Here is a 14,032-nt window from a genome sequence, read left to right as displayed (position 1 = left end):
ATATTTCAGAAATTTACATTTCTGCACAGTTTACATCTATCTATCACAAATATTGAACCAAGTTCCCTTAAGAAGAATAATAATGACGCTAAATTTCAGAATAAAAAACATACTTCTGTTTTTGGAATCTAAATTATTTACTTGACCAATTTTAAATTTAAAAAAAAGCAGAGAATTCAACCTGGAGAAGCAATTAAGAAAAATTACTTTTTTACTTTAAAATCTTCTTAATAAATTTGGCGATGGCTTTTCAAATGGGGTTCAAATGCAAAAATCAGGAAAAGAAGCTGCGATAGAACATCACGTAAGAAACAATAGTCTTATCTCAGTTTTAGAAAACTATGAAATCAGCAATTTCTCAATTAATAAAACTATTTCTGATTTTTTTTTCTATTACATTATAACATGTTCTCGTATAGCCATATTAGATGCGAAAAAATCGGAAATATTTAGCAATCCTTACAAAAAGATATTAATAAACCACTGTTAATTTTTGAAAATTGTAGTAGATAGTATTCTTTGTTAAGCGAATATATCAAATCGAAGTAAAAGAATAATAATAACTGAATAGGAAAATAGTCATCAAATCAAAGACGCTAGAAATTAATTAATATTTTTACATCAAACTTATTAAATATTGATTATAATACAAAATTCAAATAAATGAAATAGAATTAAGTAATTAAAGAGGGATTTAGCAAATAGAAAACAAAATAAAGTTGTTTACTTAATTTTGTTGAAATGTAATTAATTTAAAGACACGTGTGTTATTTTTCCCATGCCTGGGCTTAGGTTATTGCTAAAAATTAAAAGCGCACGTTTTGATATTTGATAGCTTGTTTTGAAAATCTCAGAATATTCTATCGTTTCAAAATGAAAAATTTCAAAAGTTAATTACTTATGCATTTTAAAAGATGTAAATCGATGAAGTGTACAATGTTATTTAAGATTAATTAGAAAAATTAAACAATTAATAATCTTTGAAGCAAAGGGGATCCAATTCAAATTATAGGATGCCAATTATATCAGATGTTTCAGGAGATCAATTTCAATATGAATGAATAATTAAAAACATGAAAGATAATATCATTTAATTAACTAATCTAATATAGATGAACTGAAATAAATACATTCAGTGAAATTAAATGCCAGAATTTATAGACACTGTATTATTTTTAAGAAAACTCTACTTTCAGTTAATTAATTTAAGCATTCTAGCAGTAATATTTTAAAATAAGAAGTGAATCATATATAAATATAAAATTTTATTACTTACTTATTGAAATATAATGAAATTTATTTTTAAATGTGTGAGGGAAATCCTATTCTGAGTTCATGCTTTAAATAATTTGTAGTATTATTATAATTACTGATTTTTTAACGAAATTTTTCATTATTATTAATAGAACATTTTTATTAAAATTTTGCAAGTTGTTGTAAACATATAAGTAAAAACTTCATACTTCTTATATAACCTTCACCTTTATTTACATAAAATAGAAAAAGCAGAATAAAATAAATATAAAAATATCTTTAGAAACTCCATAGATTTTTTTGAAAATCAGAAGAATTTATATTATTCATATATTGTTCGTTCGATTCAACATTATTAGGAAATGTTTAAATAGATATTGCATAACATATTTATCGATGCATTACAAGCATTTGCAGATTTATTTTGATAGTTTCAATAAGTGCAGGAAAACATTTAAGAGGATGAGCAAATAGGGATTGGCCGGGACGGCCTGGTTGGGAGGGCGTTGGATTCGCATCCCTTGGGTTGTAGGTTCGAAATCCGCCGGACGAAGACTCTCCGTGTGTGTGGTGGTTGGAGCGCGTATAAATCTGTCGTGGTCACAAAATCCTCCATGTCCAGAGTAATACCACTGGGGGGTACTGGTTCAGAGGTGATAGTTCTCTGATTCAGGTCTAAATTACGATCTGTGAACCCGTAAAAAGGGTTGTGACGCGTGAGTAGCTAAGACGTACTCTTGGTCCTCTTTGGCGCTACTGAAAAACAAGAGACGTTCTCTCGACTCAAAATCGGTGACTTCGTCAGCGCGATTGTCTATGAAGAGTGCCATTAGAAACAACAACAACAGAAAATAGAGGATTTTAATCTTTACATTCACGCCAATCATTCTGAGAGCTCTCTCAACTACTTTTTTTCTCAAGTAATTAAGTTCTCAGCCTAATTTAATATTCTCGGAACTATCATAAAGTAAGAACTCCAAGATTCAAGATAAATTGAGAATCTACATAAGAAATGTCTTAAAAGAGATAGTCTATAGAAATATTGTAAAGCAGAAAGTTCGCTATTCATATAAGTTGGGAAATATGCTTAAAAGAACGACTTATAAGATAAAAAAAGTTGTTCAAAAATTCGAAGTATACTGATGTATGATGTATGTTTGAAATATTATCAGCTAAATATTTATGTAATAGACAGTGGTAAACATCCCCAAAATAAAATAAAAATATATAAATAAACTATGTAATGAAGAATAAACACTTATTAAAATATATACAAAGATTGAAAACGAATGTAAGGCACTTCTGTAATACATTAAAGTTCAATTTTACTTGAAATTGTATATTAAATATTAGTTTCATTCTTATGAGAGATGCTAATAATACTTCTCAGAATTTTACAATGCACCGTAAATAATAAAAAGATTTTTTTTTCGTGTATCAAAAATCTTTTATAAGCGCCGTACCATGTAGAGTAAATGTAATATCTTCTTTTGATTTAAACTATCATTTTGCATAAACATAGCATGATTTGCATTGACATGATGGGCCCAGAATAAGCGGAAATATGTTTTATTGTTTTACACATATTATGGAATTTTTACTTTTGGATGCTATTTTTTTTAACAATTCTTATTTATATTTAACCCCATTGTTAAAGAATTAAAGATTTATCATCAAACTTCCGAATGGAAATAATTATATCTCTTGAATGAAAATGAAATAATTATGTCTTTTGCCTTTAGTAGAGATGTAAGCCATATTTGAGAGCAATTCAGACGAACTTTGTAATTTGGTGGAAGAAAGAAAAATATACGCGCTCCATTTAAAAATGTTAATAAAATATGTTAAGCTTTAATTAAATACATTGTAGCATCATTATTTTATATTCTTCGATTTGTGTTCATTCTCATCTTCACTAATTTTCAATTTTCAATCTTAATTTTGGTTTCAAATCCAAATGTCTTTGGTTTTTAGAATAATTAATTAAAATTTTTAATGCAGAAAACATTGAAATTTTAAATTTTTCATACTTTTTATCCATAAATGGAAGCACATTATAAATGGAAATATATTACTTAATTACATTTGAAATTTGTTGATTTTTTCATTTTATCATCGATTTGAATTTCAAATTACTTTTATTGCAGTACTGCAAATTTGAAGCCTTATAGTTTAATCAATATACTTCAATACTGATTTCAAATTTATATGTGAAAATCAAAAGATATGCTTCTATTCATTTTATGTCATTCTCTTTATCACACAGAAAGTTTAGTTTTAAAGTTGCAAGGAGTTCAGTTTGCTAACATAAGGTAGGATAGAATTAGTAGGCTTTTATATTCAAGGTCTGTTAATATATATTTAAACACGTTTATAGACAGAAAATACAACAACAGTGGACAAATAAGCACTTAACGATGAATAAAGTTATGTGAATCAGTAGACAAATAATTTGCTAAATTTCACCTTCTTGATAATTCTTCATTTCCTCCAATTTCTCATTAAGGTTCTTTAAGATAATGTAAAAATATCGGCTTACGTTTCAACCAAAACATAATTTATCACTTATTTTCGCTCTCTTTCACTTGAATGTTTTCAAACAAAACGAAAGAAAAAAAAGAATGGTATTACCAATCCAAAGTAAATCTAAATTTTGCTTGTTTTACATAATTTAATTAAATGTGTTTTATCAAAACGTTTTAACATCATTAATCGAAAATATCACTTAAATTAAATTTTTTGTTAAATATTATTCTAACTAAATGATGAAAATATTAAAAATTTGTTATTAAGATTGTTATAATTTATTTAAGATTAAAATATGCAATGAAAAATGCAACATTTCAAGAAAAATTTAAAAAATAATAACAAAGTAATTTATATCTTGTCAAAATCTGGCTCTAATCAGAAAGTTTTAGAAAAATCACACTTCATGTATTATAAATTATACGTAAATATTTGGCGTGTTCCTTCAAGGAACAAAAATTAATGAATTAGATATCATCATTATTATTCTGATTCTTTCGGATAAAGAAACGTTCTAATATAATCCTTCAGTCCTTGCATAATTTGAGTATGAAAGCATTTTAAAATGTAATTTGCGATGAAAGAATAGTGTTATCGGATAAAACTATAACTTTATAAACGTTCAACTAAGTTTCTTATTAATTCTCTTTTAGAAATGTCATTTGTTTTGCATTCAAAGAACATTCATTCAGGGTTCATTTTGAATTTCTTCTATATATGACAGACATTGCGTAAAATTTTTCTAAAGGAAAACAGAATTAACAAATCAAAATATCATCCATCACGTTTTAAAGTCAATCGGTTAAAGTGCCGCCTGAGCAAAATTGAAGGAGGAATACATGAAATCAAATTTTCTTTGAAAGTAAATTACTTTCTTACACTCCTCCCAAAGCGAAAAAGAACAATTTCGTACAACCTATTCTGATAAACATGGCATCTTTCTTCTGAAACGACTTCGTTACCAAATTTCACGCTTCAGTCACTCGTCATATTTGCAATCAAATTTCTTTTCAAGTCTTAAAAGTACGACAATGGTACTTTAGCACGAAGTTACCGTTTCTCGAGATTCAAAAGAAAATGATCAGCAGAGAGCACAACAAGAAGCAACTTCAATAAAACTAAAAACAAATTTTCCCTCACGCATATTGATTTTCTCTCTTCTTTCTCATGATGAATGGCTTTCTTCGACAGAAGAAAGTTTAGAAACTGTAACCTCCGACGACGAAAACAAATGCACTGCTTTCTCCTTCGTGCTCTTTCATTATTTCTCTTTCTGCCACTAAAGCAAAGAGAAATATCCTTCCCGTTGTGTAGAAAGAAATAGCAGTCCGGATCTACGATTTTGATGAATGGAATAGAATGCATTGTGTTGTCTTTCGGTTCCTTATATATGAATACTGGTAATTTCCAAGTCATTGTATTTGTATCCGTATGTAATTTCTATGGTTTTCCCCTTGCTTTTAAAAGAAAGGTCAAATCACTTTAGTGTAGGAAAAAATAATGTTTTATTGATCGAAAAAATGAAATTTTGATTAGAAATTACTGTATTACATTTATAATAAAACGTAAATCTAAGCTAACTGACAATAATAAACCAATGCTATTTATATTGTGAGCAAATCGCTGCTTACAAATGACTACTTTTATTTTTTTTTTAAATCATTAAGTTAAATATTATTAAATGATTTACGAATTTTGTAATTTACAGAATTACTGATTAGAATTACTGTAATTTAAGATGTATTACATCTTAAAAATAAATCTAATAATTTTCTATGGAATTTTAATTAAGGTAGGCTACTACATTAAAACGACGATTATTTTTTTAGCTGTGGATTTTTTTGTTATGGATTTTTTAAATAAATATTTTTAATGTTTAAACAGGTTTATTCATGAAATCGTTAGAATTTTGCTTCTAAGTCCATGTTTTGGAAAGTTACACTGATTTTTATATTTGCATTTACAAACGATTCAGTTCTGTTTTACATCTTTACATCCTGCTATTATCTCAAATTCTATTCTTTAATAGAATTTCTAACGAAAAATATCACAAATTAAAATCTAATGGCTATTTTTATCAAATTTGGTATATAATTTTTCAAAATGCTATGCAATTCCTGAACTGCATAACAAGTATTCTGCTCTTTAAGAATTTATATTATGTTTGTTTTAGTATTTAAAAATACGAAAAAAAAAATTCGTGTTATTGCTCGGTTGAATCCCAATATTTAATGAATGGATAGAAATACTGCTTATTTTTTAGTTCAGGAACCAGATAATATATTTTTTAAGCTATCTATAAAATTATGCATAAACCACTAAATTAGAAGAGTTTTCTTTATATCTCTTTTTAGACAATAAAAAGTCCATTTTCCCGAATTCTTTTTTTTAAAAAGTAATCCTTAAATAGTATATTTTGATTTCATAATTCATTCTCAATCTTTTTTCCTATAAATATTTTTTTAAAAAAACTATGTATTTTCGAACGTTTTTTTCATAAAATTCATCCCGAATGTAGACACATGCCTTAAAGAAAAAAGAAAATGAAGGTTAAGTAACGAATTTTATAATATTTAGTAAATATAGTTTAAACACGTAAAAAATCCCACGGGTTTTAAAGCTATATCCACAAACTACTCACCATAAAAATTACATTAGATACGATTATAGCTCACTGAGTATAAATCATTGAAAGATAATTTGCCCAATCGCTACAAATATTGAAGTTAAAAAACTGGGTTTTAAACTTAAAAACTTATGATATTCTAATATTTTATATTTTTCTTCTCGTTCTCTCATTTATAATAAGATATGACAAAAGCAATTCCTTTTCAAAAATTACCCAGATATAAATTGCAAATCCTTTCAAATATTAAATTCTTGTTTTAGATCCAATCATAAAGCTAACTGACAAATACTATTTCTTCCAGAACAATTCTTCAGAAACAAAGACTCAAATTCTTGAGGCGTAAATTAATCGCCCGATAATCACAGAACCTTAAAATCGAGGTATAACATTGCATTACTTGAAAAGGTGTCATGTCTAATATAAAGATTCTTTGAAGCATAAACGCATTTTGTCTAATTATGTTCCCGAATAGTTCTTCCTGTTTAATTTTCCCTGTCGACGTAAAGAGCAATTAGTTTTACGCAGGCTGTGTGTAATTAGATAAACAAATGACTCAACGGGGCCGAACAGCTATCGATTTCTTCTATCCTTTGAGGGAAGTAATCGGGTTATTTACATAACCAAACCTGATGGCAAAGTTGAACTTAAACAAGCAAGAGGAGAAGAGGAAGGAATGCTACTTACGTGATGTTAGCGATTCCACTTCCGAGATCGTATAGAAATTGGACGTATCGATCGACCAGATTGAGAGCCACAAAGTCTCCACGTCCCAAAGACTCCTGCCCGTTGTACAGAAGCATTCCGTCCTTGGCTCGAGACAGAAACCACAGCTCGATTACGAATTCTTGCCCTACGTTCTGCAAGGTAGGCAGTTCTAGGTAGGCTGTGCCATCCAAATCTGGGATGTAGACCTCTTCGATAACGACAGGTTTGGAAGGTTCTGAAGGAGTAGAAGAAATAATTTATTTAAAAAAAATCGCCTAAATTTACCTAAATTTAGAGAAAGTTACCTAAATTTATCTAAATTTTAAAAAAAATTACCTAAATTTTTAAAAGAGTTACCTAAATTTATATAAATTTAAAAAATTACCCAATTACCCAAATTTACCTAAATTTTAAAAGAAATTCTTAAATTTACCTAAATTTTAAAAAAAAGTTGCCTAAATTTAACTAAATTTTAAAAATTACCTAAATTTTATAAAAGTTGCCAAAATGTAACTAAATTTTAAGAGTTACCTAAATTTTATAAAAGTTGCCAAAATGTAACTAAATTTTAAGAGTTACCTAAATTTTATAAAAGTTGCCAAAATGTAACTAAATTTTCAGAGTTACCTAAATTTTATAAAAGTTGCCAAAATGTAACTAAATTTTAAGAGTTACCTAAATTTAAAAAAGTTACCTAAATTACATCAATAGTTGAGCTTTTTCTGATCCGGTTTTAGTATTTTATTTTTAATTCAATCTGTCGAGGTATATTTAAGACTCTATTTTCTCTTCAAGAATTTATTTAGTTATTAGATTCATTGATTAATTTGTAACCTTTGTCTCTTGGTATAAGCTATTAATATTTAGGACTCTATTTTCTTTATGAGAATTTACATAGTTATTAAATTTATTGACTCATTTAATACATTTGTCTCTTAATCTGAGTTATTAATATTTAAGATTCTATTTTCTTTTCAAGAATTTATATATTTGTTACTTTGTTGCAACATTGGCAATTATTTCATTCTATTTCACTCTTAGGTTTTTATACGAAAGTTGGTCTGTGAGGCTGACAGTAGGGTTAACAGTAGGGTTAGGTATATTAGGTAATAAAAATTAAAATAAAAAAATTATCTAAATTTAAATTATTTTAATAATTGAATTTTTTTTTTCTGATTCCGTTTTAGAATTGTGTTTTTAATCGATTCTGTCGAATATAAATTCATCGAGTTCTCTTATAAGAGTTTATTGCATTTTCTTTTCGAGAATTAATACATTTGTTACTGTCTTATACAATAAATACGATTGTAATTTATGCTTTTATGCGAAAAGTGGTCTACGAGGCTGACTGGGGGGCTAACAATTTATTCGAAAATTATCATCGTAATTTTGGAAACAGAGTAATCAGTTGGGGGATATAGTAATAAAAATTTGATCAAACCTCTATTTAAAATTCCATCATGTAGAGCTTATCTTTAAAATTTAAAGCTTCAAAACTAACAGAAATAAGAGATAATTACAGATTTTTTGGAAAATTTAAATTCTTTGTGCTTGTAAAAGTCAAGAAATGCGAATCTAAATTTCAATCATATGTTAACATTTTATTCTCAAAAATTAAGTTTCGTTTGAAAATATTTCAATAAACTTAAATTCATGATACCGTTTCTCTCAGGCATTTCCGTCAAAATGAAATCAATGTATTGATTATTTATAAACTAGAAACTCCCAAATGCCAATAAATTGGAAATTACAATTAGTAATTATTTGTATGATTGAAAATTATTAGAAAATAAAAACTTTTTTCCCATTAAAAATCCATGGTTGCTTTTACCATCAAATTTATTTTATATTATGAAAATGCAGTCTTAATCTAAAATTATTTTAATATTTTGAAGTAAAGGGATAAAGATTTAAAAACAAAATTATATTTATTTTATTTAAAAATGAATGAACTGAACAGAGGAATTTCATGTAATGAAGGCAATTTTTATTACAAGGCAATTACATCATTAAGAATAAATGAATTCAGAATTCATAAAATAACAGACTTTGATATTTACAGGAAATACTGCAATATAATGTTATGAATTCTTTTATTGATTTGATGCCAAAATATAAAATATTGCGAAGTTATAAAACAATATGTATTATTACTTTCTTAATTTAATCTGTAATCATATTAGTATTTGCAAGCCTATTTCAAACTTATGCATTACAACACACTGTACTTAATTTTAATGAGCTCTTATTCATGATTAATTAATTTATTAAGAATTAAATTCATTATAATTGAAAATTAATTTAGAAGTTAATTTGCCAAGTTGATAAATTTAATGGATCTAGAACATTTGTAATTCAATAACTATGCTCTTTTTGAAATGGCAGCAAGCAAAAACAATAATATACATCTAAGAAATACTATAAAGCAAATACAATAATAATACAATAATACTACAATAATATAAAGCAAAAACAATATAATACATCTAACAATAAATTATTAGCTGCAAAAGGAATGTTATTTTTTTATTTAGACTGGAATTATAAACATATAATCTTAAAATTTGGAGCTGCAGAATCGTACTTCTATAATTTCAAAGATATTTATAAATAATATTCATAAGAGCTATTTTTAAAACATGGACCAGTTAACAAAAATAAAGAAGGAACTGTTTCTTTATTAGCACAAGAACTAACTGATACTTTAGCATACAAAATATAGACTTACTGTGTTCACAGAATCTCCCACTGTATCCTTTATCACACGAACAAGAGAATTCATGATCTGGCAGTGTGGTACAAGTAGCACCATTAGCGCACGGGAAGCTCGCACAAGGATCTTCGGACTTCTGGCACATATCGCCTGTAAGGAAGGAGTTTCATTTTATAGAAATTCTCCTTTGATTCTTATTTTTATAATAGTTGGAAACCAATCTGTGTTTACTTTAATAACAACTATTATAGACAACATCTATTCAGTTCAATAGGATAGGTAAATCTAAGTAATATGAAGCTACTCACGGATAAATAAAATTTAATATAATCTTGATGCATTCAACACTGCAGTTCTATTCGCATTTACTATGCAAAAATAACATTCTGATCATAATGAGCTGAGTATTAAGTGTTAACTTCACGAACCGATATTCTCCTTATTGAAAGATTTTTTTCAAAAATAAGAATTATTTTAACCCTATAAACTCTGTATAATTGAAAAACGAATAATAAGAAATTTAAAAATGGAGGCCAATAATATGTGTATGTGAACAAGGTATGCAGAATATTTCTGCATATATCACCGTTAGATGGAGCTGAAATCATTTATATCACTGGTTTGAAGAATATTTCCCTTTGATTTATTTTCATTGTAATGCAAAAAAATGAAAGTAGTCTTTATTTTTTGATATTTTATACATTTCATTTAAAAATAATAAATAGTTTTAAATTACTTTTCAACCAAAAATCACCTCAAAAGTTTTTTTCAACATCTCCAGCGTCTTATTTATAGACCAATAACAATTTCGGATTCAGTTTAGGAATGAAATATGAAGTAACAAGAATCATTATTTTAATATTCTTAACATAATTTAAAAATTAACTAAAATCTATGTTTTGAATAAATTGGAACATAAGAGGCTTATCTAGATAGAGTTACGCTTGTAAACATGCTTTATAATACATGAATTACTACAACTCATCTACCACTACGCATCACAAATTTAAAAGTTTTATATTAGCTTAAAAATTCTGATGTTACTCACCAGAGAATCCTTCAATGCATAGGCACTTGAATGTTTCACTGTCGTTCGAAAGACACGTGCCCCCATTTCTGCAAGGAATGGTATTGCATGGTTGTCCTTTGCATTCTCCTGAAAATACAAATTGTTCTCCTTGTAAGTTGATTTCGCATATTAAATAAAAATAATAGTGTTAAAGAAGCCTAAATTTGTTGTTGAAAAGAATTTTCTTTTCTTTCATGAAGCTGTTTTGGGATATGTTACCGTAAAAGCTCGAAAGTGGTTAATGTGCAGATTACCTAGTTATTCTGCAGATTAATTGATTTACGGATTTAAAATGCGGAATCAAGGGTCTACATTTTAATTAAATAATATGCACATTAACAGCTTCAGTATCGTTATAGTTCAAAAGCCAGTTTATTTAGCAGTTTCCAAAGCAGAACATCTAAATGTCGATTATTGTTCCACAGTGAGAAATGAAGTTCTCGATGTAGACAGAGGAAAAACAGTTGCCAGTTCCTAGCAAAACATAGGACGGGTTTTATAAACTTGCTGCTAAAATGGATATTTTAAAACAATTCTACGCAAGATCTGAATTCAAAGAGATATTTTTTACAGAAAGAAAGGGTTCATGCTGTAGAAATAAATGTACATCAAACAGCAATAAAACAATACAAATCTTTGGTACCTGGTAGATTTCAAAAAATGTGAATGCACATCAAAATACACCACAAATAGGTGTGCTTGTCGAAACACCAATTGCTATGTAATTCAGAGCTTCACTAATCTTAAGACTGCACTAATAAGTAAGCATAATTTTACCATATATTTCGCATATTCATTTCCTTAATTGTAATAATATATTAAACCATTTCATTCTTTGTATTATAATTTTTCAATTGATTGATTCTATCAATTACTGTGATGATTGTTCGATTGTATTAACTGAATTCTTTAGATATCAAAAAATAAATAAATAGCATTTAATTTAAGGGTACAGAAACGTTGCTGTTGTTCCAGCAAATATCTTACTTTCTCTTTAGCCAATGCCTCGTAGGTCACGTGAAAATTATCAAGGTAATTTCATTTTTTTTCCATATTTTATTGGATCACCATATTTATTATGTAGATCAGTTTCTAATCTGCATATTGCCTTATTCTGCGCTTATAAACTAGTTATACAAGCAAAAATAATAAAACTTATACAAAACATACACACCAGTAACAAATGAAGGCGCAAAACAATTTTTGAAATAGGATCGAAAGGGTAATAAAGTTGTTAAAAGAAACGATTTCCCTAAAAATAGTATTTTTAATGTCATACACAAGCATTAAAAAACATTTAGAAGGACTAATAAAAATATTTTTTTAATCATAAAAATGTATTTTTTAAATGATTAACAATTATTTTTAATCATATAAAAATAGGCAAAAACACGAGCATACAAAAAAGTCCTTATTGCATAATTTTAACTAAAGCAATATTCAAATTAAATCACAAAATTAGTTGGATTTTTAAATGACTGCGTTTAAAACTTAATGTCTGTAAAACGCAAATAGTTTCGATTTAATCGCCTTTTAGACTAAGTAATGTGATAAATAAATATTGAATTAAAATGTGTCGTAGTTAGATAATAAATATAGGTATAAATTATAATAACAGAATAAAGTCAATCAATTATTCAAGATATGTTAACCAACGATGGGTATAGACGAAAAATAGGGTTTTATTTCCTCGGATAATGAATATTTCATTTATCATATAATAATAGATATATAGAAGAAGACTTTTAAAAAGAAATTTATACTTTCTGAAATATTGTCTATTGGTGGATATGAAATGTTAGGACACTGATATTGTTTCACTGCTTTACAGGAAAACAATATTATTTTCCATCAGATTACCCATCTTTATGAAAATTAATTCTTATTTCAAATACTGAATTTTTACAGAATTTAAAAATTACTTTCATTTAAAAAGATTTTAATCATTAAGAGTGTTGATACACCTACTTATATTTTGTCCTTTGATGATATCTTTAGAAATGGGATATGTCAGATTAACATCCTTGTGGCCAACTCTTAAACGCCGAATACAACCAATCAGACCACTGGATAATCCAATGTTGTCAAAAATGCTGCAAAAGAAAAATTTGGAGATGTTAGATCTGCTGCCTGCAAGTAATATTTCTGTTAAACTTCTTATCTATATAAGTATGGTTAAATTCATAATAAATTTATATTTTTAAATAGGTCAAAATTCCGAAGCCTCCACACGAGATATGTTTGTTGAAACTTAACGAAATGATTGAAAGATGTGTCTTACAACTCTCATAACAGAAAGGATTCAAAATGAAAACAAGTGTAGAAATAACTAATGCATTAATTTACAAAATATTCCAGTGTTATGGATTGCCTTGCAAGCATTAATATTCATTTTCCTTATAATAGGGCCAATTCGATCGGCTTTGTGTCAAAACAGTGTTAAGTAAAACCAATTCATTCAAAACAATACCAAAACAGTGAAGAAAAAGTATTTGCGTTAAATTTGGAAAGTTATATTCTATTCAGCTTTCGTTCGAATAATAGGATTGGGAGAAAAAAAAACTGAAGCCTTTCTCGTTTGGCGCTGGGGATAATGGAAGATTTTTTTGACGGAAAAGTTGGCGGTGGGGAAAATGGAATATTTTTTTGGCGGGAAAGTTAGTTTTTAATTAATAATTAAAAATTCGAAAAAAGAAACCCCAGGTGCACATTCCCAACCTCCAAGGTATACATGTACCAAATTTGGTAGCTGTATGTCAAACGGTCTGGCCTGTAAAGCGCCAACACACACACACACACATTGAGCTTTATTATAAGTATATAGATGGCAGTATCATTTTTATACTTACAAAATAAACAGAGAATATTCTTAATGGTTATTTAATTAAGCAAATTGGCGAAATTAATATATGGGGTCGAAGTAGTTTCCTAAACTGGGGGCTGAGACAAAATTTTAAATTCCGATACAGCTAGGAAAATGAAGAATGAAGGAGCTGGTGATCATTGAAGATGTATCAAATCATTATGTCTTCAAATATAGTAGACATTTGAGAAATAGTTACTATGCTTGGGGCAGAGCAAGTTTGTTGTGATTTTTCCATAGTGAATGCACAGTGAAATAATTTTGTTTTTTATT

At 27.5% G+C, this 14,032-nt stretch overlaps 1 protein-coding gene across 1 annotated transcript in view; it reads right to left on the bottom strand.

Moving 5' to 3' along the window:
- LOC129962213 (agrin-like) overlaps positions 1–14,032 on the bottom strand; it is a 282,823-nt gene that overhangs the window by 23,015 nt on the left and 245,776 nt on the right. Inside the window, exons 16-19 of the mRNA XM_056075952.1 lie at positions 12,865–12,989; positions 10,876–10,983; positions 9,843–9,977; positions 7,094–7,349 (exon numbers count right to left, since the gene is read on the bottom strand). Coding sequence (XP_055931927.1) covers positions 7,094–7,349; positions 9,843–9,977; positions 10,876–10,983; positions 12,865–12,989 — 624 coding nt within the window. The remainder of the gene's footprint in view (positions 1–7,093; positions 7,350–9,842; positions 9,978–10,875; positions 10,984–12,864; positions 12,990–14,032) is intronic.

This window comes from Argiope bruennichi, chromosome 2 (genome assembly GCF_947563725.1).
Source record: "Argiope bruennichi chromosome 2, qqArgBrue1.1, whole genome shotgun sequence".
Taxonomy (NCBI): domain Eukaryota; kingdom Metazoa; phylum Arthropoda; class Arachnida; order Araneae; family Araneidae; genus Argiope; species Argiope bruennichi.
This window is presented reverse-complemented; position numbering and strand designations above follow the sequence as displayed.